Genomic DNA, 25,736 nt, shown 5'->3' with positions numbered 1-25,736 from the left:
TCAGAGCTTCAGTTTGAGGAGAGATGGCTCTTCCCTGCCGAGAGAAGTACTTTGGGATGAAAGAGCTCTCGACCCAAAGGCTGCCCCGCTTTCATCTCTGCTCAGTGAGAAGATTCGTGAAGTTAAAACTTCCCTTTCTATACCAATTGTCACGTAAATTTGCCACCGAAGGCCAGAATGTGTAAGAGTGGAAGAGACCACAGTGTGCCCGGGAGTGCAACCTCCTGGTGCAGGACATGGCACAGGATTGTGTCCCGATGGCTCTGGAGTATCTACAGTGAGGGAGACTCCACATCCTCTCAGGGCAACCTGTTCCTGTGCGCGGCCACTTGAGTGACCAGCGGTTTACCAACACTTGGAGCTTGTTGGTTGCTCTCTGTTTCACGGATTGAAACAAGCATCAAATAGCATTATTTTTTAATAAAAATTTTATATATTCCGTATTTTGCAAGGCTCAGGGGACACGGAGGGTCCTTGCTCCCCTCAGGGACACCGTGCGGTCCCTTCTTCCCTGACGGGCACGGACAATCCCGTCAGGGACGGGCGCTTCCCTCAGGGGACATGGGAGGGTTCCCGATCCCCTCAGAGGACACGGGGCGGTCTCCTCAGGAACACGGACAATCCCAGCTCCTCCCAGGAACACGGGGCACTCGCCGCTGTCCTCAGGGACGCGGGACAGCCTGCGCTCCGCTCGGGGCACCGCCGCTGCCCGCAGGCCGGGCCGCCATGGCCGGCGCGTTGCTATGGCGCGGCTCCGCCCCGCCCCTCTCCGGCCGCCCCAACAGGGGGGGGGCGGGCGGGGGCCGCCGGGCGCGGCTCCTGCTGCCGCTCCCGGTGCCGTTCCCGGGGCTGCTCCTGCTGCTGCTGGCGGCCGCCGCCACGGCGCGGCTGTACCGGCCCGGGCACGACCCGCTGACCGTGCTGACGGCCGGCTCCGTGCGGCCGGCGCTGCTCAACTCGTCGGCCGCCTGGGTGGTGCAGTTCTACAGCTCGTCCTGCGGCCACTGCGTCGCCTTCGCGCCCACCTGGCGAGCGCTGGCGGGGGACGTCAAAGGTGAGGCTCGGACCGCGTCACCGCACACGGCCCCGCCGGGCCGGCCGCTGTCCCGCGGCCCTTCACGGCCTCCCGCCGTACCCGGAGCCGGTGCAGGGCCGCGGCGGTGCCTCGCGGTGCCCCGAGGGGCGCTGGGCTGGGGGACCGCGGGGCCTCGGTCACTGTGCCAGCCGTGGGCCGTGCCACGTGTGGCCAGGTGTTGTGTGAGCCGCGGTGCCTTGGCGTGCGAGCATCATCACCCTCATCCCCTGCTCTGGTGGTGCCTGGTGTGAGCATCACCCTCATCCCCTGTTCTGGTGGTGTCTGGTGTGTGAGCATCACCCTCATCCCCTGTTCTGGTGGTGCCTGGTGTGAGCATCACCCTCATCCCCTGTTCTGGTGGTGTCTGGTGTGAGCATCACCCTCATCCCCTGTTCTGGTGGTGTCTGGTGTGTGAGCATCACCCTCATCCCCTGCTCTGGTGGTGCCTGGTGTGAGCATCACCCTCATCCCCTGCTCTGGTGGTGCCTGGTGTGTGAGCATCACCCTCATCCCCTGCTCTGGTGGTGCCTGGTGTGAGGATCACCCTCATCCCCTGCTCTGGTGGTGCCTGGTGTGAGCATCACCCTCATCCCCTGCTCTGGTGGTGCCTGGTGTGCGAGCATCACCCTCATCCCCTGCTCTCGTGGTTCCATACAGCTAAAATAGCACATGGGACTGAGCAAGGGGTGGATGGTGGAAGCACACCTCCAAGTTAAAGGTTTTGAAGGAATCCAGGGATAAAACATCACCTTGCATGCACATAGCAGTCCAGCTGTGGATTTGCATCTAAGTGTCCCTGTGTACCCAAGGTTTGTTTAGACTGAGCTCTTGAAGGCATGATGTTTATCTTCTAAATGTTTTATAAAGAGAACAGCTTGTTTCAGAGGATAAACAAAAAATACTGTGGTACTGGAGAGGCCATGTACACACTTGGTTTATATCTTGCAAATTCAGTGTGGTGCAGATGGGCTCGAAGGGGGAAAAGGACCACCAGAAAATAATACAAAACCCGAGCAGAGTGAGAACCAGGTTTTCAGGTTTAACAATTAGTGACTTTAAAAGTAATGGTGGCCTCCACAGCTTATGCTGAGGGACCTGCCTTGCTGTCTCTTAGCCTGCTAAATTTTTTTGGCAGGTGCTGAAGTGTTTTACTCAATTTGTAGATGTAAGGAAACAAACAGGCCCCTGAGGTATCGATTAAAGTTCAGTACTTCTCCTGAGGAGGAAACCTGAGATCAGATTTGTAGAAAACGTTATGCTTAATATAGCAGTGTAAAAGGCTTTTAAACTACTCTTAATTTCACATTTCACCCAGGAGATGTTTCCAGGATGGATACAGCAGTTTTAATGCACTCACGGTTTCACTTTGTGAGGGACTGAAGAGCTCTGGCTGTTCTGTGACACTCTGAAAAGCATGAACAACTCACGTGAAATGTAGGTGCAGTATTAGGTGTACATTTAGATATATGGAAATGGAAACCCACCCTAAAATAGGTCCTGATGAACTCATCACATGCAGAGGAATTGGGATTTATGGGCAAAAACTCAAAAGCAGAGAAACACAGAGCAATAATGGTTTTTCAGAGCACTTTAAACACTCCTTACTTACATGAAGGGTTTGTTTATAAACCAGTAACTATTTTCTGCTTAATTTGCATAAGTTTATGTAACATTTTCTCTGCTGCTTTAATGTTCATGTGGCCAAAATAATATTAGATCTTCTTTGAAGTAACAAGGATGTCTTTGAGCACAGCAGTGGAGAGCATGAAGAGCCCAAACTGGCCAGAGCTTTGGTCAAAATAAGGGATTTACATAGGATTACAGCAGTGTGATACCTCTGTAACTTGTAAAGACTTCTTCAAATGCCTATTTTCTTTCGTAACTGCAAATGCTGTTATGCAGTTATATCACTGCAATCAGTTAAAGGCCTCTCCTTTAATCCATTGAGTTTTTATAAAAGCTTTCATTTAGAAAGTGGATTTTGAATGTTTGTGGATATTGGCACGACCAACAAATGCTATTGGCTTCTGGTGTTGTCAGCCAAATGTTTCCATTTTCAAGCTGGATGAATGGATTTTAGGAGACTGAGAACAGTCACACTTTTCATTGGTAGCTTCATCAAAGAAACCAAACCCAAAACATTTTGCCCACTTAATCTGTCTCAACATTGATTTTTCAAAAATATTTACTCATCTGCTAGAATATTAAAGGATATCCTTGAGGATGCAGCTTTTACATTAGGGAATTCCTAGATCACTGGGGTTATGTTTGCTGATTTGGTGTCCAAAAGAAATCCAGTTAAATTGGTGCAACAGCTTTGTCCAAAAAAGGCCTATGGTAATAGACTTAATTTTTATTTCATTTGTCATTTGTAAGTCTTGGCAATACTATCATTGCAGACTTCAGAGCAGAACATAATCCTCCTGAAAAATAGGATCAGTGTTTGCTTCTGTGTAATTTATGTTTTCATTTTGATACTCCCTCTCAGAACAGGCTTTAAGCTCAGTCAGTGCTCCTAGTTTCCTAATCACACATTTTGTTTTATTACAGCAGTAGCCAAAGTGGCCATTAATTATCCTTTTTCTGTCTAAAAGATTATTAAGTCTAGCCAGCAAAATATCCACGGTCTGGAATTCTGTGTAGTAACAAACCCTTGGAAATCCCACAGAAGACAACCTGTGAATTATAAACAGAATCAATTCACTCCTCAGGATTTGGAGTAACTGTCCAAATTTAGCAGGCTTTGTTTCAAATCCAGCAGTAATGACTTTCTGCTAGAAACTCTTCTTTGAACACATTTGGTGGGGAGCTGCAGTCACCTCCTCATCATTCAGGGCTGTGTCAAAGTAGGCAACTCTCAGATAGCCGTGAGAGAGCCTTTGATGATGCCTGTGATGAGCCTTTTACCTTCCTGGCTGAAACCTCCTGATGGAAAACACCCAGGTTTACAAAAAGAAAGTGTATTCCTTATAATTCACTTTCTCACATGGGAGGTTTGACCCACCTGCAGGATTCCAGTTTGTCCAACACAGTCCTGTCATTCACTGGAGCTTGTTTAGCATAAACAGAGATTGTGCTGGTTAATGCATCCCTCATCAGCCTCTTTCCCATCGTTTGTGAGTCAGTATTACAAAACCACTAATGCTAATTTAAAATTAATCAGCATTTCAAAACAATCCAGCCCAGACTACAGTGCCACCCACAGTAACTCCAGAGTGTCGGCTGTGCACTCCAGCAACTCTGGCATCCCTTGGAAAGGAAAAGCTCCGTTTCCAGCAGCAGGAATGCTAAGCAGCACATCCCAGCTGGTGCTCTTTAACCCCAGTGTTTAGCTGGGGTGGGGCTGCTTTGTTGTGCGGGGTTATTTGCATTGTGTTCAGAGAGCTCCTATTCACTGCGTGGAGCAGGATCCAGACAGGTGGAAAAAGGAGGAGGAGTGGTGAAAGTTGAATGAAGGAGATAACCAGAAGCCGAACTTTTCTTTTGTATTTTGCATTTTATTTGATGAAATGGGCTGTTGTGTCCTTTGTGCTGCCGTGAATGGGTGCCCATCTGCTCCAGCGTGTTTGAGGGCTCTCCTGGTGCCTGCTCAGCTCTTGGCACGTTCAGCACAAACCTCTCCATCAGCTGTCCCGGCCTCCTCCAAACACAAGTAAAGGTCAAGCTGAATTTCAGACACCAGAACTGTCCATCAGTTCTTGAACTTGATGAAGCTTTCATGCTCTTTGCTATAAAAGCAGGTTTAGTTTTAGTGTTTTTTAAATTTTATTGGGAATTGTGGGGGCCCTTAAAATTCTACCCATGGCTGGTTTGATTTAACTTTGCTTTAAAAAGCAGCTGTCTAAGGATTCTCTTGGAGTGGTTCTTCCTTAAAGTGGTTGCTGCAGCAGAGCCTGGCTCAAAAAGATAAATTCCCAGCAAAAAGAGAAGGAAAAATATTAGTAAAGAAATTAGAATTAGAAAAATGTTAGTCAAGTAACTTACTTTAGTAACTATAAGGTAAAAGCTTTTATTTAAGTTATAAGCATATTTATGGAAATCCTTGAACTCTAATGGTTATTGCTGTAAAGGAAAGTCAGAGTGATGCTCAAACTCAACTATTGAACAGTCTGGTTAAAACTCGGGTATTTTTTGGGATATAATTAATGTATTTCTGAACAAATCTGCCAGAGAAATGCAGCTTTCAGGAGACACTGCATGAACTGGGGACTGTGTAATTCTGAGGCCTCTCAGAAAACTGGAAGTTGGAGAAAAAGCAGCTTTTTAAAAAAGCTCTACTACAAGGTGCATCAAATGTATGGGTTTGTAACAGCCATGTGGATGAGTAACTGTTGGGTGAATTTTATTCAGTTATGTACATTCTGCATGCTCTATTTTATGAGCACAGCTAAGGGGAAAAGCTGAGGAATTCAATCCAGTTCCTTGCAAGTGTTGGGTTGGCCCTGATTTCATCTTCTTGGATTTACCCCTGGAACTGCTGCATTGATGTGCTGGGAGTCCTCTTGTTCAGGTGCATGGAAAACACTGATGCAGCCAAGAAAAACAGGGAGGTTTTAGTTATTTTAAAAATCAGTGGATTGTATTACACTGGGGGATGGAAATGAATGGCAAATGAGAATCGACCCAGGGCTGGATTTTTAAGCCACTGGAATCTCTCAGAGTCCTGTTGCTGGTTTCCATGGGAAGCAAGGTAATTCATCAGCTGGGATTCGTGGTCACTCCTGCTGAAAATTGAAAGATATCTTTGTTTGCAGACTGGGAATCTGCAATTAGAGTTGGAGTGCTGGACTGTGGGGAAGAAGGGAACTATGAGACGTGCAAAGAATATGGGATTCACTATTACCCAACTTTAAGGGTAAGTGGCAGAACATCTTGCCTTAGGCAAATGATGCATGTTTTATAGTAATTAGACTGTGTACCTCATTGTTCTGTAGCTGGAGTTTTGCTTTACTTTGCTGAGAAAACTGCAGAGTTGATAAAAGATTAATTTGAGGGGGTTTTGCTGAATGCAAGAAGTGATGCAGCTTTTTAAGCAGTAATTCAGTTCTGAGTCTGAAAAATTCTTATTGAAAAAAGATACCATTCTGTAAAGTATCATGTTATCACGTGTATATAACCCCTAGTTTCAATAGATTTATTAGATAATAACTATTTGTATAAATATTTTTCAAATTCAGATGTTATTACAGGATAATTAATAATGGTTTTAGTTTTGGTGTGTGAAAGTAAAGGGAACACATCGAAATTGCCTCATGAAAACAGCTGATTGCATGACCAGTTAGAAATTTACCCTTGATGGATCCTTCACTATTTTTGTGATTAATTTCATAATATTTTTCATAACAAAATGCTTAAACTGCCTTTTAAGAAGGATGCCACATTAGCCAAAAGTATCTGCCATTGTTCATTTTTAAGTCTAAATGCAGTGTTTACCTTCTCAGTCAGTCTGTATTAATCATTTTATTAAGTATGAGCAGAATGTGGTAGATGGAGAGGGTTGAATAAACTGCTTGTGATGACAGGAGAGGGAACAGGAGACATTTCAATGTAGGATTTGTAATCTTTTACCCTGATAGGAAAGCCAGTATTTTAATTTTCTTTTACTCTTCAAAGTTTAAGGTGTAAATTGTGATATCCTCTTTATTAAACACTGAATCTTTTCTATTTTATTTTTCGTAGCAGAAGGCTGCCAAGCTCCCTTAGATCTCCTGTTTAACCACTGGAGGGAGTTGGGAAAATGTGAATTGTGTTCCAAGTACACACACAGTTGGTAGCACTGATTTGGTGATCAGTTCATTTGTGTTTGGGTTAATGTCTGCAGTACAGGATCAATACACACCATTGAATTATGCATTAGTATTTTTCCTCTTGCCCTCAGGTAGGTGAGAAGCATCTTTTTGGAACTCATAGGCTAAGAGGGAAAACTGTCTCCTGACCAGATATATAAAAATGTTTTGTAGTTAGAGCTGTAAAAGTAAAACTCTTGAAAGCAGTTTTTGTTCCTAAACTGGGCTTTTTTTGCCTGATAAGTGACTTTTTTTTTTCCTCCCACACAGTACTTCAAAGCATTTACAAAGCAGTTCACAATTGGAGAAAATTATCAAGGTAAGAACATTTTGCTGTAAGAAATTCCCAGAGCAGTTTTCCTGTCGGTCAGGGCTGTGTCTCATAACAAGCAAAATCCCTTTGCCTGTCAATTCCTTTGGACAGGGATGGGGTGGACACTAAATAGCTCTTTAAGGCAGAATATTTCAAGTACTCTATGAAGTATTAATCAGAATTTTAGGCAGACAAAGCATCTCTTCAAGAACTTAGGGGTCACATTCCTATTTTTCTTTTTAATGTAGCTCTTAATTTTCCCAAATGGCTTGTTAATTTTCTTTTAATCCCTTATTTTTCCAGCACACTCCTCATCAGCACGAGATCCAATTTGCTCAATCCTGACTCGTGTGCCTTTTGATCCCTCAGCCACTTTCCAGGCGTCCTGAGTTGCACTGGGAAAGCCCTTATTCAGATGGTGACTCCCTGAAAATAGGCTTATCCCAGGGTTTGACAGGATCACAGCTTGAGGTGGTTTGTCTGGGACAAAAGTAATGTTGTCCCTTTCTATGGATAAACATTTAAAAGGCCAGAGGTCAGAGGAGAGACCACCTGCACCATTAACCCTTCCTGTACAAGAGAACCTTAGTTTTACTTCTTGGGCATTTGAAGTATTTTCTGCTTTCTAATGGGGTTCTTTTAAAGCAAACAAAATATTCTCACACTTGAGCTATTTCCTCCTTTTGTTCCATGGTTTTGTGGCCTCTCCATTTGGTAGGAATGATACACCTTGGCAGATTTTAATTTGTGGTTAACATCCTGCTGAAGTTGTCCATAGCAACTACTGTGAAAATGTTCACGTTAAGAATCAAACATTGTTTGAAGAGAAAATCAGCAAGGCAGATAGATGGATACACTTGGAAAAGTCTTCAGGTTTTATTAATTTAGGGGTGGGATGACAGCTTTTAGATATGATCTCACAGCAGCATTAAAATGAAATCCTCCAATTAAATCCTTAGTTCCTTTTCTTCAGCCAAATAGTATCCTGGGTTTTAAGTCTGAATTTAGAGCAAAACCCTGACCCAGACCAGCATGAGAAAACCCACATGCACAGCAAACCTTCATGTGAGTCATGTTTTCCCAGTTTTCTGAAGGGTTGTGTTTTTTTGGAACTTGTTCCCAGCAGGAGCAGATCGAGAGCTGCAAACTCTTCGTCAGATGATGATTGACTTCCTCCAGAACCATTCCCAGGAGGTGAGACCTCCTGCTTGCCCACCACTGGATCCAGTGTTGTAAGTTCCTTGTTTTCAAATGTAGCTGCTCTCTCTGTATTCAGTTAATTAAATAATTAGAAGATTAAAAATGCAGTGAGTTTTTTTTTTTTACTACCAGTTCTGCTATGAGATTGTAAAAGGAAATTCCATGGGTAGCAGTGGATGTACTGCATTCTGTGCTAAACTGCTTTTCTTTTCTTCAAAGGTCCAGTGATCTCGCATCTCTTTTTGACAAGAGCAGCCACCACTACACAGCCATTGTATTTGAGAGCAACAGCTCCTACGTGGGCCGAGAGGTAACGTGGGCCTTGTGAGGGACAGGGTATGGATGGTACCATAAACCAGCTGGATTTGAGCTTATCTAGCCAAGCAACAGCTCTGTGACTGCAGGTCACACATGCTTGGGGGATCATAAAACCCAAGGATTTTGTAGGGCTGTGGTGTTCATTCACACAGGGGAACTTGGTAACAAAGGAACGTGATGTCATGTTAACTTCTTCCATTCTTAGTTTAGAGGAAGGTTAATTTCTCAGTTCTGTTCTCAGCACAATTTTCTTTCAAGAATTTGAAAGATTGCAACAAAAATATTGCCAGATTACATTATTGTTTTGGTACTACTGGAGAACCATTTTTAGTACTTGTTCTTCTGGCCAACTGTTTGCAATAATTTAAATTCTCCAGGTCCCTTTCTTCACATATATCTTTTGGAAAATTAAGACAGTAGCATAAAATTATTTACCCAGTTGAGAAACACAGGGGAAGTGGATGTCTTTAGGTTTTGCTTCCCAATAAAATATTTGTTTTGGCATCGTTTCCTCACCTAATGAGCCTGCTGTTAGCTCAGACAACTGTGGCTTTTCTCTTCTAAGATCTAGAATAAGTGAAAAAAAAAAAAAAAAAGCATAATTATCCAAGCATGATCTGTGTGGAAACATCCAGTGTCTGCAAAACATTTCTAATTAGATTGGATGCTGACATGGCTCAGTATCATGAGTGGAGGAGATTGTGCTGCCAAAAGTGGGAATCACTTTGGCATCAGGCTTTTTCCAGGCATCTGTTCTCTGGAAGCTGCTGTGGTGATGTGAGTGGGTATCACTGAAGAAATGTGAAGGTTATAAAGTTCTTCAGCTTTTTATCACCCTCTGTTTTTATTATCTGAAGTTAGAGGGGAAGAGAGTCATTTGATTAACACAAAGTGGAGTCTGCTTTCAGAATAAAAAATGTTTGCTAGTGTTACATAATATTTGAGCATTATAGAGTAGTTTAGTGAAAAAGAAAATAGAATTTTTTTCATGTTTACAACACAAGACAAAATGGACAAACCTTCCCATACTGCTGAAGAGAAGGAGGCCATGTGTCATCACTGATAGAAGGAGGGAGGAAAAGACCAGAATAGACCAAGAAAAAATAAAAGGAAGACAGGAGTAATAATTTCTAGAGAAGAGTAAATCTTCTTTAAGTGAAATTGTTTGTGTGCATGGAGCAGCCATAGCTGCACTTCCTGCAAACAGTTTAATGATGTCCTTAAAGGATGATGCACTTCACCTGCTTATGTGTCTTGTCCTGCAAGATTGGATATTCCTTGAACAATGTGTAATTCATGGCATCCTTTCATTACCCAGGTTATCTTAGACTTGGTCCAGTATGAAAACATCGTGGTGCGGAGAGCGTTGAATTTTGATAAACCTTTCCTGGAGAAGCTGGGGCTCACCTCAGTCCCCTCGTGCTACCTGATACAGCCCAATGGCAGCCATGGATTAATTAACAAGTAAGTAATTATCTGTCAGAGGGTTATGGGGAGGCTCACTTAACTTTTAAAAATGTCAGGATTTGATGTCCTGACACCTCATCAATACATTGTACTGACTGAAGTTGTGTGTTCCCTATATTATCAATAAAAGATTTAATACTGCTTTTACTTATCACTGTTGCCTATTTTTAGCTTTAACTTATTACTGTGATGCTTCTGAAAGGAAAAAAAAGTTTGGGGTAGAAGTGGAAAAAATAAATGAAGCAGCTTAAAAGTTCTTTAGAAAGCCCATTTCTTGTGTAACATGAACTGACATTTGGATAAACATTATTTGTTCTTATTTTGAGCAGAATTTCACACCCCTAATCCAAGTGATTCATTATTCATAAACTGAACATTATTTCTTTTCACTTTGTGTCAAAACAGGCCATGGTGCACTAGGACTGTAAAACATAAACCAAAGTGAATATATTATTTTATAAATACAGTTACTTGCTTTGGACATTCACTTAGTCTGAGATTAAAAGTGATCTCTCTTTGTCCATTTGCAGTTTGAAGCCTCTACGGTCTTTCTTTTCTTCATATTTGAAGTCACTGCCAGGTGTAAGGAAAAAGCTCCTTTTGCCACTGCAGCTGCCTGCTCCAGAAAACAAAGAGGAGAACACAGAAATCAAGGTGTGGAAAGAGTTTGATAAGTAAGTGATGCCCTTGATTCTAATAAATGTGGTTATTAAAAATTACCTGCAGCTTTTTCCTGCCATGAGGGAAAGCTGTGCTGTCATTTATTATAAAATCCTAGTGCAGTTCCATATTTTGCTTCATTTCACTCTGTTCAGTTCAGTTGTGAGCAGCTTTTCAAACAATTCACAGGTGAAATTACTGAGGTATTTTTGGTTTAGCAGTAAATATCTGCACTGCTCTGGAAGGAATGTTTTTACCAGAAGTGTTGTGAAATAGTCAATTTCCTTGAAAATACCAAGGGCTTATCACCCACTACCTGAAAGAAGTGATCAGTGTCCCTGAAAAAATAAATGGTAACATACCAAGCTGTAACATTTCTGTAGGAAATTCCCTGTGTGTGCAATAGTGAAACAGTGCCTGCTGGAAAGGGCTTGTCAAATGCAAGTATAATAGAAAATACTAAAGTCACTGTAAAAGATGTTTATCACCCCAAATCCTCTGAGGTTTATCTTCACCCTCTTTCCCTCTTTGAGAGAAGGATGCAAAGCCTTTGCAGAGAGATAATCCCTCAGCATCTTTAGATGGAAAAGATGTGGGACTGAGTGCTTTAATATAATACTTATTTTCCTTTCATAGACACTATTAGTGTCATCTTCTTTCAGTGACTATTATAAAATACTTTATATGGAACACTCTGTTAGCAAAACAACTTAGTTAAATTGAGCTGCTTTCCAGCAAGGCAAAATCTTGTTGACACGAATCTCCACTCCAAGTATCTTCTAAATAGGATCCTTTTGGAGAACCTCCTGCATTCATGTGGATGTCTCTTTATTTAAGAAACTTGAAGCAGAATTTTGCTGTTGTTTATAATTTAAGTGAGTATTTTATTAATTAAGGAGATAAATTCAGAATATGTTTGTGTCTTAAATTAAATTATAGATGTAGTATATATGATTATAGATGATTGTGTCTTAATATCTTCTTTCCTGAATGTTATTTAGGAGGTGGGAGCAGCCAGTTTTTTCAATGATTGTTTTTTATTTCTGTTTTTTGTCAGCAATAGTGCTGCTGAACCTCTTACAGAGGTGTTCACTCTGTGAATTTGTGTTTGTTCAGTTCCATTGCTCTGTCTCACACTGCCTGGAAAGCATTGAAAGCTGGGGCTGTGTGCCTGATGCATTTGTACTTTGTAAAGCAGGTTTAGTTATGAAGGTATTTGGATGTGAGAAGGAACTTTGAAAATGTTTTATTTGGTTTATATGGTTTACTTGTACCTGTCAGAGCTCTTGTCTTAAGAGCTGCTGTGTTTTAACGCAGAGGTAAAGGACCTGCAGTAAAACTGCTGCATTTTGGAGAGGATTTCTAATTCAGTCCTTTCCAACACTGACATTTTCAGTCTTGTTTGCACCCCTGCCCTGTGCAGAACCCCCTGTTGTTCAGAGCATGTCCTGTTTCTGTTTGTGGTCAGCCCAGCAGAGAAGCTGTAATTTCCTTACACCAGAGCTATAATTCCATTACAAGGATGGCTAGGAGACAAAAAGTCCAGTCAAATATAAAAAAACATTTCTCACATGTGGTTGTGCCTCGGTTGTCCAAACTTGCGTGTGACTCTCGGGCCGAGCAGTCCCTGCTGGGCAGGACTCTGCAATCACTGTGGGGTGGCTTTAATGACATCTCCTCTCATCAATTTTACCCCTGTGAGTGGTGAGGAGAGGAGTGGCAGGAGGCTGCCAGAGCATGCCAGGATTGATGTGTGTTCCAGGTCCAGGCTCTACATGGCTGACCTTGAGTCGGGATTGCATTTCCTGCTCCGGGTGGAGCTGGCCACGCACAAGGCGCTCGAGGGAGCTGAGCTAAAAACCTTCAAGGACTTTGTCACCATCTCTGCCAAGGTAGGCACTTCTGGGCTTTGATTATTTGTGAAGATAAAGTGACTCCACCAGAAAATTTATCGTGGGACATAAGTCTCTCAAAATGTCTTGCGCGGTGTTTAAGTGCGTGCATCCTCAGTAGCTTAAAAAAGAGTTTGGTGGGTTTATTTAAAGGCTATTTTTGAGCTATTTGCTGTTCTGGCATACTTAGAGGGTTAAAATGCTATTTAATTTCACCTTAGGGGGCTCAAAATTAAATAAAGCTTAAGTAGTCTGCAGCATATTGAACGAACACTGTAAATATAGTCCATTTATCAGATTTTCAGGATAAGTAGCTATTGTAACTCAGTGGGATTAAACTAACATTTGTTTTTCATTCTTGACTTTTGGATTTCATTAATTGCATACTTAGCAAAAGCTGTTCTATTTAGAGATGTTGGTAGCTTCTGTCTGAATTTTGAATATAATTGAGGTACTGATTTTAATTAAATAAGTATTCAAAAATAACTGAACTATTGAATATAATTAAGTATTTAAAAATTAAAAATGCTTATCTGTTACATTTGCATTAAAAGAAAATATATATATATGTAACGTGATATGACTTGAAAAAATTGAAAATAATTTTCCTTTATAATGCCAGCTTCCTGAAATTACCTCTATATCTTTATTTTTACTCACTTTGTGGCTAACACTATGTTTTACTTTTAAAAAGTGAATCAGTAACTCTTAAGGGAATAATAAGGCCTATATGAACCATTTCCAACTGTCTGGGTTTATCTGAAAATCAGACAGACAGTTCCTTCCCCAGCCAGCTCCCCCCTGCAGCCATCAGAGGTCAGAAATCTCCAGCTGGCCTCATTTCTTTAAGAAAGTGTGGTGGTAATCTTTCCATCATATTATCCCTAAAACATCCTCTGTTCTTCCCTATGGCTCCTGGCCAGCTGATGCCATTTGATTCCCTGGCTTTTGGTGATAAATTGGCAATGTTTTATTTTAGGTGGCTGCTCATGTCCACCTGCCCTGCCCCACCAGGGCTGTCCTTTATTTGCATTTTTTTTGTCATGTAACACTTTCTTCGTTGCTCTCATTCATATTTTCAGGTGCTTCTGTTAGGAAATTTTTTATAGTGATGGTCAATCCAAAGGTCCAGTCAGAGGTCTCTGATTCCCTGCTCAGGGAATTTTCATGACTGAAATCCTGCTCCCTCTAGAAGGGTCCTACAGAATGGCAGATACTTAATTCTGTAATAATTCCAACCCTCATTAAAGTAAAATACCATTTCTGCTGTAAAATAATGGCCTTAGCACTGATTTACAGTTCCTCACACTCACCTGCCAGGCTGTGGCTCCTGTAAGTTCTGAGTTAAGGAAGTCCCTGATTCCAGGTCCCTTTGGAAATCACTGTTGCACGTGAAAAGGAAAATGTTCTTCTGGATAACAACTCCTAAACTTACAGAAATCTGACTAAAAAGAACTATTCTTTGTGATTGATCTTCAGAAAAGGGGAAGGATTTCAGGCTCTGTTTTTCACTGAGGTGTTTCACTCCGTTTTGAGCAACATTGTGAACTGAATTATCTTAATGTGAAATCCTAGGTAATATAAAGTTGTTCTGTAGCATTCCTGCCTGCTTCATTTTTAACATTTTGCACAAAAAAACTTGTGGAATTTTGTAAGCAGAAGCTGGTGTGAGATAAGCTTTTTAGTGAAAGCAGAACAAGTAATTAATTTGCTCATCAGAAAAAAAAATCAGGCATTTTACAGACAGCAAAAACATTTGGATAAAGCCAAAAGCATCTCGCTGCTAATGAGATTTGCGCTTGAAAATGTTTTCTTCCTTGTTTTGTTTTTTTTTATTATTATTTTTCTCAGCTCTTTCCTGGCCGTCAGCCTGTGGTGAAGTTGTTAGAGACCTTGCAGGAGTGGCTGGTGAGCCTTCCATTAGACAAAATCCCTTATGATGCTATCCTGGATCTGGTCAACAACAAAATGCGGGTAAGCTGTTCCCAGTTCCAGCATAAAACAGGGCATTAGGAAAGGATAAGATTCCATATCAATCTAAGACATCACTTACTGCTGCTCCCCCAGCCATAATGCAGTTATAAGAAGGTTAAAATGAAAGTAAAGTGAAATCATTAGCAGAAAAAAAACAACCCACATCCACACGAAGAAATTGAAATGAGAGAATTGAAACACACGATCCTGGCTGGGTTTTATAATGAGCAAGCAATATTTGTTCCCTAATGTCATCCCCAGGGATGCAAGATTCCCAGAGGATACTTCTGACTTTGTTGTGCCTGCTAGCAGCAGGATTCTCTTGAATGTCAGAGTTTGAGTGATGGGAAATTTACTCAATGAAATGTGCATTATTCCTGAAGAGTTTCCCAACTACTCTCTGATTCCTTCATGAAATCTGATCCCACTTTGGCAAAGCCCTGTGGTAGGGTTGACTTAACAATTTCTTCCATATTTCTGTCTGAAATTTGGAAACTTTCTGTGTGTTGTAGGAAGAGGAGAGAGAAGTCTCAGAAACTAAAATCTTGTACTGGATTTCAGGTGCAATGAATAAGGAGTGGGTTTGTTCTAAGAAGAAATAATACTGAATTTTACAGCCAGTTAAGGTATTTCAATGTAGATCATGTACACCTTGTGGAGGAATAGGGAATTTTGAATGTGCCCAGGGGAGCTGGAGCTCTGTCAGTGTACAGGAATAATTTTTTGTGTTGTGTTCTTAAAAAAAAATAAAAATCTTTACAGGTTAAACTGCTTTGTGTATTCTGTCAGACTGATTTTAGTAGGTTTGATGTCAATGACTGAGCACTTTGTATCTTGTCCAAAAGGGATGAGTTTTATGATGATGCTTCAGAGTATGTGAGACATGAGGATTTTTGTTTGCCTGAAGCATGAATTCATTAGCAACAAGTGCAGAAAGTCATTTATTACTGTTTACCCTGGTTCACCTCAATTCCATGTGGGATCAACTGTGCTGCCACACTCAATGGTACATTTAGGCCCCAGAGCAGCACATACCTTAAATACATCTCTTTTTTTTTTTTCAGATTTCTGGGATATTTCTCCCCAGGAAAGTCCAGTGGGTTGGCTGCCAGGGCAGCAGACCAGAGCTGAGGGGCTACAGCTGCTCCCTCTGGAAGCTCTTCCATACCCTCACTGTTCAGGCTGCACTGAGACCAAAAGCTTTGATAAACACAGGTGAGCAGCAAATATTTTTTGGTGTGTAAATCCTGCAGGAATCCATTTGTGGAGGAGAGTGGCTGCAGGGCTGCACCAGCAGGGGTCAGAGCTTGGCTGCAGCAGGAAGGTTTGGAAATGTGCTCAATAAAGTGTGTGGCCCTAAAGCTGGGAGTAATAAAGCAGAAAAAAAGAGGGGGGAGGAAAAAAAGAATTTCAAACAAAGAAATTTTGAGCTCACTGCAAAGGGATGAAAATGATCCAGTTTACCTGAGGTTGTGCTGGGAATGAAATTTGAGGAAAATGAGGTTTAACCATACAGTTCAGTAGCTATAAAAGATGTACAACCATTAACTGATCCTTCTGTAATGTTATTTCTTAAATACTGAATGTTATGACTGTTTGGGTTTTTTTTTTTTTCAGCTGAATGTGCCTGTCATTAATCCCTGCACTGATTTACTACTTTGCCAGCACTCTGTAAAATTGCTCATTTTTAGACTTGCAGCATCTTGTGAAGCTGAGTGTTAATATTCTAGTGATGATTCCTGTTTAAGAAACATGCTGGTTATAAAATCTATTTTCCTCACCCAATGAAAATAGAATTGCTAATGCTAAAATTCTGGTTTTTATTCTTGCCAGGACAGTGCTTTGTTTGGTTACACTTCTATTTTGTTTTCATTTAAAGCCTTTTAAATGTCTTTTCCAAGGAATATGAGAATTCTACATAGACATCATAAAACTCAGAAATTTTCAATTTACCAGCTGTTGATTGTATGTTAAAAAGGATTTTATTATTTCACATTATGGACCCATACATTATTTGCAATCAGAGTGAAAAATCCTTCAAATCTGAATAATTCTCCTGCAGAACAGGCATCTTTTGATAGCAAATTATTCTGCTGCTGATTTTTGTTTCTCTTTGTTTTGTTTGTTATTTGTGGGACAATAGATTGAATTTCTTCAATTTAGTGCATTCACTGCCAGCTGACTTTGAGGGGTTTGAGCTCTTCAGCAGGATCCTGCATAGCTTAAATTTCCCCTTTTAGTCCCAAAGCATTCTGATTAAACCTACAAAAAAATCTTAATATTTAACTACACAAAATTGCACCTCAAAATGTGTGTTTCAGGCATGAGGCTGAAGTTAAAAATACATTGTAGAACCTGAGAACTCTTTGGCACAGTTAACCCTGGCTGTAAATCGGGCCAGATATGTGATGATCACTTCTTATGGTGAAAGAATTGGGTCAGTCTGAGACTGTGGGATTATGTCTTGGGAGGTTTTCCTCTCCTTATTGCTTGTTTAAATCCCATCTACTAAAAAGCATGATGTACTCCCTAATCCTTCCCACCACAGGTAGGGTTTTATGGTTCTTGTCCACTTTAAAGATTAGGGTTACCCTGAATTGCAGTAGTTTGGGAGGAAAGAGAAAAGGAGGATTACACAATGATACATGGCAGATGTTAATAGAAGATTCATCTCGGGGCTGATAAAAGAAAAACAAACAAAATGAGCCATTTTGCAATTGTTTTCTTTCTGGAGCAGATGTATTTTTCTTGATCGTCCCCTCTGCTCCAGGGCCTGGCACTCTGGGTGAACTCCATGTGGCTTTTCTGGATAAAATGATTTTGTTGGGTTATATTTGATACATTTTAATGCTGAATGAGGAAATTTGAAGCTGCAGTGGGAGTAGCAGGAGGGATCCAAAGGAACTCAGCACAGAACTGCTCACTCCCAAGGATGTGTAAAATCATTGTAGAAATCATTTCCTGAGCACACTTAATTACAAGAAATGTGGTTTTAGGTAACAGGATGCTTTGATGTGAATAAGACAGGCTTGTGGATTTTATAATAAATTATCTAAATAAATAAATACCTTATTTATTAAATAAATAATATAAACAAATTTTAGAATCCGTTTAAAACTGCTGAATTTGACAGATTTCCTCACAAAATGAATTTTCAAGGGTGTACCATTGCACAGGAGAACAGATGAAATTAAATTTATGTATGAATAATTTGCTGTTTTTGGTTTTTTTTCCCTAAATACATATTTCAGTATAAATGGTAAAACTGTTCTGCTTGAAATTCATTTCAACTTCCAAAATAATTTTCCAGCCTTTCTTTTAATGCAGTAATTTAATCTGCTTTAATCTCATAGCTTTTATTTATACATGTCTGTTCAATCACAGATATTGAATGGCTGAGGAGAAATTGTTTATTTTTTAGGATTTCTTTTGGGCTTTAAAGACTTATTTTTGCTGCTGTGTTTAAGAATATCCTGTTGTTATTCTAAATAAAGTTGTTGATGACAGTCTTTATATATATTTCCCATATCTATAGTAGATGAGTGCCCTGATAATTTCAGCAGGTTTTGTAGATTTTTTTTTTTCCAGGAAAACAAAGCAATAGTAAATTACTCGTGGTGTTCAGCAGCAGGAGTCTGTAATTTGATCAATCTGCACCATAAAATGTGTTTAATTTGACAAGTGTGTGCTCATGGTAACACACAGGACATTTTTAAATACATTTTGACATAATTTACTGGGTCAATTAAGCATGAATCAGGAATTCTGTGAGACAGAGATGAGACATTAGGATTTCAACAAATTATATCAGGTTTTCAAGGCACTTAGAGATGTAAGGAGCTACCTGCTGACACAGGAAAGGCCAGAAAGTTCTCAACCTGTACAGGCCTTATCCTCCTGCTGAATTAATTATAATTATCTTAGAATGAAAGTGTGAATGTTAAAGAAGGAATCATGTGTCTTTGTTTATTTTAGGAAGAATTCCTGATTTATTCTGCCAAGTGTTGCTCAGCAGCTGCTCTGTGCATTCAGAGCCTGCCAAAAAAGCCATGGAATTAATAATTCTAATGAGATTGTGGTGCTCTCTAATTCCTCAGAACTGTGGGGTAACAAACAACCCTCACAGGTACCTTGTGCAGGACTCACCAAAGGGGGTTTGTCTCCTGATTTTTCAGTAGCAAAGTCACCATAATTTCAGTGCCTGGGCATGAATATAGAGGTGAATGTGTAATATATATTGGGCAAGAGCTTGGAGAAAATCTCTAATTCCACAGGAGTTGTGACATACAGAAAGTGTGAATTTTGTATATTTTAGCAATTTCACAGTGTTCTCTGATAAAAATAATGTCTGGTTTTCATTAATTAAGTTTGGTTTTCCCCTCAAATTTTAAGATACTCTGAAAGGAGAAATGTCACTGTAGAGACCACTTGACTTTTATTTGATTGTGGTGTTCAGGGTAACTTTGAGCACAATTGTACAGACTGAATGTGTTGGTGGTATAAACACTACATTGATATAAACACTTTAAATTGCAAAAGTGATTCATTTCAGATCAAGTGTCAATTCTACAGAACAAGAATGCAGCAACTTTTCCTTTCCTTCTCCCCCACTTGGCTTTCCTGCTGTTGGAGCTGTGTCTGTCCCTTGTCTTGTAGGTCTTGAGGACAACCCCCAAATTGTGCTGCAGGTCATGAGGAGATACATCCAGCACTTCTTTGGGTGCAAGGCTTGTGCTCAGCACTTTGAGGAGATGGCCAAAGAATCCATGGATTCCATAAAAAGCTTGGACCAGGCTGTTCTGTGGCTCTGGGAGAAGCACAACGTGGTGAACAACAGGCTGTCAGGTAGGGGAGAAACACCTGAGACAGCTGGGAGAGAATGCAAAACATCAATCTCAGGGCTGGTTTCATCTGAGATTTCACCTGTTCCTTGGTGAGGCTCTTTCTGAAACACAAATCAAAAATTCAGCTGCTTAGCAGTGGATAAAAAATAATTACATTTCTTCCTGTACCAGTTTAGGGTTAAAACCTGCCTTTGTTTTGTTTTGGAAAACGATGGCAATTGAACAAGAGGCTTCCTCAGGATAAAAGAGCTTCAACTCTTGGCAGATCAGCAGCTGAATAAAATAAAATTACTCTATAAAGGAAATCTGTGCTCCCTCCATATCCCTGTGTTTTCTGTGTTAGACTGAAAGTGCTGTTAAAATACTGGTTGTGTTTAATCCATTCTGTTATGGAGGTATCAAATAACTAAAGCACTAAAGAAAATTGGTTTCTCTTTGCACTAAATCCCTGTCTGCTGTTATGGATCTGGGTAATGCAGCATTAGTTACAATTTAAATATGCTACATTGTGTTCATATTATGCTCCTGCTGCATTCCCAAGATTTATGAAGAATTAAATACTGCTGTGAGTACAAACACTTTGCCTCCTTTCTCTGAGGAGAAAAAAGGAAATAATAAGAGATTAAAGAAAAACATCCCCTAATTTTGGTTTCTGTAACAGGCAACTCCTGTGGACTTGGAGTTGCTAAGTGGTGGAGCAATGCACTTATTTAGAACATTAAGGTATTGGAAAACTCACATGGATATTGATTTAGGTGATGCAGGAGCCAGCTAAAATACCCTTTTAGTAAGAAGTATAAACACACTGGAATAAATAACAATGTTAAATGATGCTTTCTCAGTTTGCTAAAATTTCTCTGTGGGACAGTGATGTATTTTCACCCTTAAAAGCTGCATCTGTATTTGTGGTGCTGCGTGAGAAATGATGTTTGGTGAATGAAAACACCTTGGGCTGGGGGTCAGGAGGTGGCTGGATGTGCCTCTGCCCTATTGAATTATTCCCTGTTCCTTTAGAATGCACAGGATTTACAGCATTTCCCTCTTTGGCAGGAAAACACAAAGTACAGGGAGTTTTCTGTTTGTAACCTTGCTGTTACACATTTTGTTTCTGCATTTTTTATTGAAACAAATTGATTGCTGAGTGATCTTTAGGATACAAAAGCAAATTTGCTCTCTTGCTTGTAAATATCAAGGTGACAAATATTTTTAAATGTCTTTTGAATCCCTATTTTACCCAAAATCATGGGAGAGTTTCCTGCTTTTAAAAAGAATAAAAATAATGAAATGAAAATAAAATGCGAAATTATTATTTCTAAAATACTTTAAGTGCTAGTGTATTAATCAGGTAAATAAAACAGGGGTTTTTATCAGCTGGAGATTTTGTTTCTAAAAATTATCTCCATTCACATTTTAAAATACTGGTTTTTAGAGCAAAGTGTGAGACCAGCTGCAGCATTCAGCTCAGAAACCTGGCCAGAGCTGTGAGCATCTGAAATGTTAAAATTAGATTTAATTAAAGACAGTGCTACTTTTTAAAATATTTGGGTTTCAGTTGAAAAATACATCTTAAACATGAACGTGGCTTTTCAAATATTTCATTTTGTTCTGGTAACGGTGCAGAGCTGTGGAAAAGCGAGCTTGGGATGGAATGGTTCATAACACAGAAACATGGAAATATCTGAGTGTCTGGCCTTGGAGCTGCTCCTGCAAACCAGGCAGAAAACAGGGATTAAGGAGTGAAAAGAGCAGTTTGTTTTGCACCATAATTCAGCTTAACCCTGCAGGGCCCAGACAGTTTTGTGTTCCTGCCTCCTAAAAGCAGCAATTGCAGGATTTGGGGTTGGGATTGAAATTCTGCAGGTTTTACTGTGAGAAGAGGGAAATAATTGTGATTTAGTGTTTGTATTTTGAAATGTTTTGGGTCACAATTGATGAGATAACTTCCAAATTTGTGGTTGTCTTTGTTTAATTCAATTGTTGTGCTGTGGCTTTTTATGGCAGCCTCACTGAAAGTGGAAAATACTCCCTGGGCAGTGTCTGATGGTGCAGCTTTCCCACTTCATTCCTCCTGACTTTTTTCTGTTGATGTTTTTCTCCTCCCAATTAGGTGATTTGACTGAAGATCCAAAATTCCCTAAAGTTCAGTGGCCAACTCCAGACATTTGTCCTGCATGTCATGAAGAAATCAAAGGGCTGCACAGCTGGAATGAAGACCAAGTCCTACAATTCCTGAAGTCCCACTACAGCAGTGAAAATATTCTCTATAAATACACCGAGAGCCAGACTGACCCCAGTGACAATGAGCAGGGAGATATGAGGGAGGTGAAAGACAAAAACCTGCTGAAGAACTCGGGGGGAAATGGAGAAAATGAGCTCCAGGATAAGGAAAACCCAGTCGATCCAGGCTCCAAGGGGTTAGAGAAGCCACTGGGAAATCCTGGAGCTGTCCAAGGTAGCGGCAAAAGCGCAGCTGCATCCGTGAACATCAAAGGGAGCAGGCAGGCTGTGTCCTTCCTAGGGATTGGATTTTCCAACCTAGACATGAGTCTGTGTGTCATCCTCTATGTGGCTTCATCCTTGTTTTTAATGATCATGTACTTTTTTTTCCGGATGAGATCCAAGCGCTGGAAAGTGAAGTATTACCGTTCCTCGGTCTAGGAGTTCTCGCTGTACGTGGCTGTTGGGTCCCACACACAGCTTTAATATTTATGATCAGGGATTTTATATGCAGTATTCCTTGTTTCAGACCCCTTTCTTCCCGAGGCATTTCCCAGGTGTTCAGGTGAACAGGTGGAGGTGGCCTTGAGATCCCCAGGCTTTGCCCAAGGCCACGTCAATGTCCTCATACAGGAGGGTTGCATTTGGCAGTTAAGATTTTTCCATGACTTCCCACCAACATCCTTTACTCATTTCCAGAGTAAACATTGCATTATGCAATCCACTGTGCCTGCTGGAGAAGGAAATTGGATATTGTTTTGTGTATTTTCAAGTCAGGTGTTATTTTTTTTCCTCAATTCATCCAGAGCTGATTTCACTTCCCCGAGTGCTGAACGGTTCCTCTGAATGGTACCTTGGCTGCTTCACTGGGAGAAGCAGGAATTCTGATGGTGTTTTTTTCAGGAAACAAGAGTTCTCTTCTGATTAAATCAATTCTAAGCCTCTGTGACTTTCTGAAATATTATTGACATATTTAAAGCAGGAAGCATTCCATGTTCAAATCATTCATCCATTCTCTGGTGTATTCCAGCCAAGGATATGTGTGTGTCATCACATAGGATGAGAGTTTTGGGGTACAATTAGCAGCCTGATTCTGATTGCTAAGTAATTATGGTGATATCCAGGTGGAAACCAATCCTGATGAACTCTAGGAAAGGAAAACAATGTTTTTAGTCAAGGACATCAAGATTTGTGTTACCATGGCAGAACAGATTGGAAAATTCTGTTGAATGTCTCCATCACAAGAGAGCAATTAACACTTCCCTTGGTATTTCCAGCTCCCTAGTGGCTGAGGCCCAGAGCTGCCCAGTTCTGGGATGTGGCAGTTCCCTCTGCAGGTCAGTGTGGGGTCCTTGGAGCAGCAGTGAAAAGAAACCATGAAAACATTACAAAATCATCCTTGGGAGTAGGAGTTGCTGTGATCCTGGCTGGGGGGGATAATTCACGTCCTGGATAGTGAAGTTTATAATCCTATCCAATGTAATTGAGCATGTTCTAGTTATCCATTACCTAATCTTTAGTTAATCCTAATAGGTTTTGGCCTCAATGTTTTCTCATGGCAGTGAGTTCTCCAGATTAATTATGTTATATAAAAAGGCTTTTCCTTTCAATTTTACATTTGCAACTTTTAATTTAATTGAATGTTTGCTGGCTCCTCTGTTACACGAGAAGGAATGAGGAGTCCCTGGCCAATTCCCTGGATTTATACCATTTATACCATTGATGTGTCCTCCTCTGATTTCCCTCAGAAGCCCCAGCATAGAAAGTTTGAAGCCTAGCAAGAAAAAAGCACAAAAACTCCACAGGGTTATTTTTTTTCATAATCAAATATTGGCTATTCACAAAATCGAGTATTTCTGATGTGTCTCTGCAGCATCCAATAGGAATAACAAAATTGAGCTACAAAGACTCACTGTCCATGGTTATTTATCAAAATAACACCCACATAGAGGAACAACTTTCTGGGGTTGCTGTGAATGTGTCAGAGGAAGAAATCTCAGTTCCTTTTATCCTGTTAGTCCAACATTCCATGCAGAGGGGATGGGTCTGTGCTTGTTGAGGACCCTCAGACTTCCAGAGTTCTGGCACAAGGAGCCATCCTGGGTCTTTCCTCTTTGGGAATTTATTATTCCCATCCTTAGAGCAGCTGGGCTTGGATTCTCAAACACCCTGTAAGCACAAGAGTGATCCAGCCTCATCAGGGCCCTTTGCTTTGGGCTGGAGTCCAGTGACGGATCCCAGGGCAAAGCTCATTCAGAGGAAAACCTGGAGATTTCACAATGAGTTTTGAAAATCAGGTAACTTTGGGGTGGCCTGATCTGGGCAAGTGTCCTCAGCCCACCAGCAAGGACACTCAGCTTGATAAGAAAATGCAAACAGCAGGAAAACCTCACCCAGCACAGCGATGTTGGATCCGGGAAGTTGGGCCAGTTAATTCCTGCACATTAATTATTGCACATTCTCCAGCTGAAATTCAGTCATTACAGCTGTTGTTTAGAATTCTAACAAATACACAGACCTGGTTTCCTGAGCTTTGACTCATTCTGTTGATTTTCATCTGCACATGAAAGCAAAAAGCCTTGGAGGTTTGTAGGGACGATTTTGCCATTAAAAAATGGCAAATGTGGGTTTGGAATAAAGTTTGGGGCTTTTGTTACACACATTTAACTTCCACATTGCTGTGACCCTGCAACAAAATGAATCAGTTCTCAAACTTCAGTGGCTTTTTTTGGTCTCTTCAGAGGATAAAGGTATGAAATTAATGAAATTAGGATGTCCCTTGTCCATGTTGGTGCTTCAGCTCTTGCCAGTGAACCAGCCAAGGCTTTACACTTCAATGTCCTCATCTGGGAAGGTTTTTTTTTACTTTGGATTCACTTGAGTAAATCTTGATTTGCTTGGGTTTATTTTCTGACTTTCTAATGACAAATTATACCATTTTATGTAACAGTACAGTCTGTGGTGGCAGAAGGGTGATGCTGCCAGGAAAATGTTCCTGGTTTAAAAATTGTCTCCAAGCCCCACCTCCTCAATTTTGGAGGGTTTATTTGTGTGGTGTGTTGTCCACAGAGGTTCCTGCAATGTCACTTCCCTGTGGGAATTGTGCTGTCTCTTGGCCCTTTGTAATTCACGGAGCTTTCTTTGCTCTCGGGATGTTTTCAAATAGGAAACATTAAAATAAAAGGAGTAGAATGTGCCAAGAGAGACAAAAGCTGCACGTGCTAAAGAAACCTGATGAAGTTACTTGTGAGAACTCCTAATTTTCTGTTTCCAGCAGTGCATCCATCCTGCTGCTCCTGCCCAGAACTGGATGGGAACGAAGGTCCCAGGTGTGGTGTTGCACATGGGGTGTTGAAAATAGCAACAATACCATTTCAGTAATTTAAATGTTCTATTTATTTGAAGTCAATAACTTGATATTTCCAAGTCTGTTCTGGTTGGGTTGGGTTTTTACTGACTCATTCCTCTCTTGGAAGGAAAAGTGACTGTTTCATACTAAATTGTAAATTAATGTGCTTGTTTAAAATAAACTGCAGATGTTTGGGCAAAGTGGATGTGTCTGGGCTCTTTACCTGTATTTGTAAATTGTTTTGAGCTGAGCTTGATTGCCAGGACAGCACATGAACATTTCCATGATAAACCAGATCCATCACCTTGGGGGGCTGTATGTTTAAGCCCAAACTTCTCAGGATCTGCTAAGGAATCTGAACGAGGGGAGAGAAAATAAAGCAGGGAGAAAGAAATGTTTGAGAGGGTTGGTTTTTATTAATGGTTGTTTTTTACTAATGGCAGAAGCCCAAGTGAGGAAGGCCATGGGCAGGTCTGGTGCAGGGGGGCACAGGAGGGGGAGCAGGGAGGGATCAGCACCGAGGCTTTTGTGGGGTCCTGGATGTCACCATGGGGCTGGCAGGTGCCACAGCTGGTCCTGAGTGTGACAGCTCCTGTGACACACACAGCGCCTGTCCCCTGTCCCAAGTGTGACACAGCCCC

At 41.0% G+C, this 25,736-nt stretch overlaps 1 protein-coding gene across 3 annotated transcripts; it reads left to right on the top strand.

Moving 5' to 3' along the window:
* Positions 1–726: 726 nt before the first annotated feature.
* Positions 727–25,295, top strand: QSOX2 (quiescin sulfhydryl oxidase 2). 3 transcript variants are annotated; one of them, XM_014257950.2, is made up of 12 exons: positions 727–1,054; positions 5,830–5,930; positions 7,132–7,180; positions 8,298–8,406; positions 8,594–8,684; positions 10,011–10,156; positions 10,690–10,833; positions 12,582–12,711; positions 14,563–14,685; positions 15,750–15,900; positions 19,342–19,530; positions 21,637–25,295. In XM_014257950.2, the coding sequence occupies exons 1-12, from the start codon at positions 727–729 to the stop codon at positions 22,185–22,187; spliced, it is 2,112 nt and encodes a 703-aa protein (XP_014113425.2). In that variant the 3' UTR covers positions 22,188–25,295. The 3 variants fall into 3 exon arrangements, with proteins under 3 accessions (XP_014113425.2, XP_087921896.1, XP_087921895.1); XM_088065770.1 differs by lacking the exon at positions 727–1,054 and adding an exon at positions 4,485–4,815 and having other exon boundaries at positions 8,301–8,406; XM_088065769.1 differs by lacking the exon at positions 727–1,054 and adding an exon at positions 4,485–4,815.
* The last annotated feature ends 441 nt before the right edge of the window (positions 25,296–25,736 follow it).

This window comes from Pseudopodoces humilis, chromosome 22 (assembly GCF_049639895.1).
Source record: "Pseudopodoces humilis isolate 2021_Gansu_Grassland_sample_001 chromosome 22, ASM4963989v1, whole genome shotgun sequence".
Classification (NCBI taxonomy): Eukaryota; Metazoa; Chordata; class Aves; order Passeriformes; family Paridae; genus Pseudopodoces; species Pseudopodoces humilis.
This window is presented reverse-complemented; position numbering and strand designations above follow the sequence as displayed.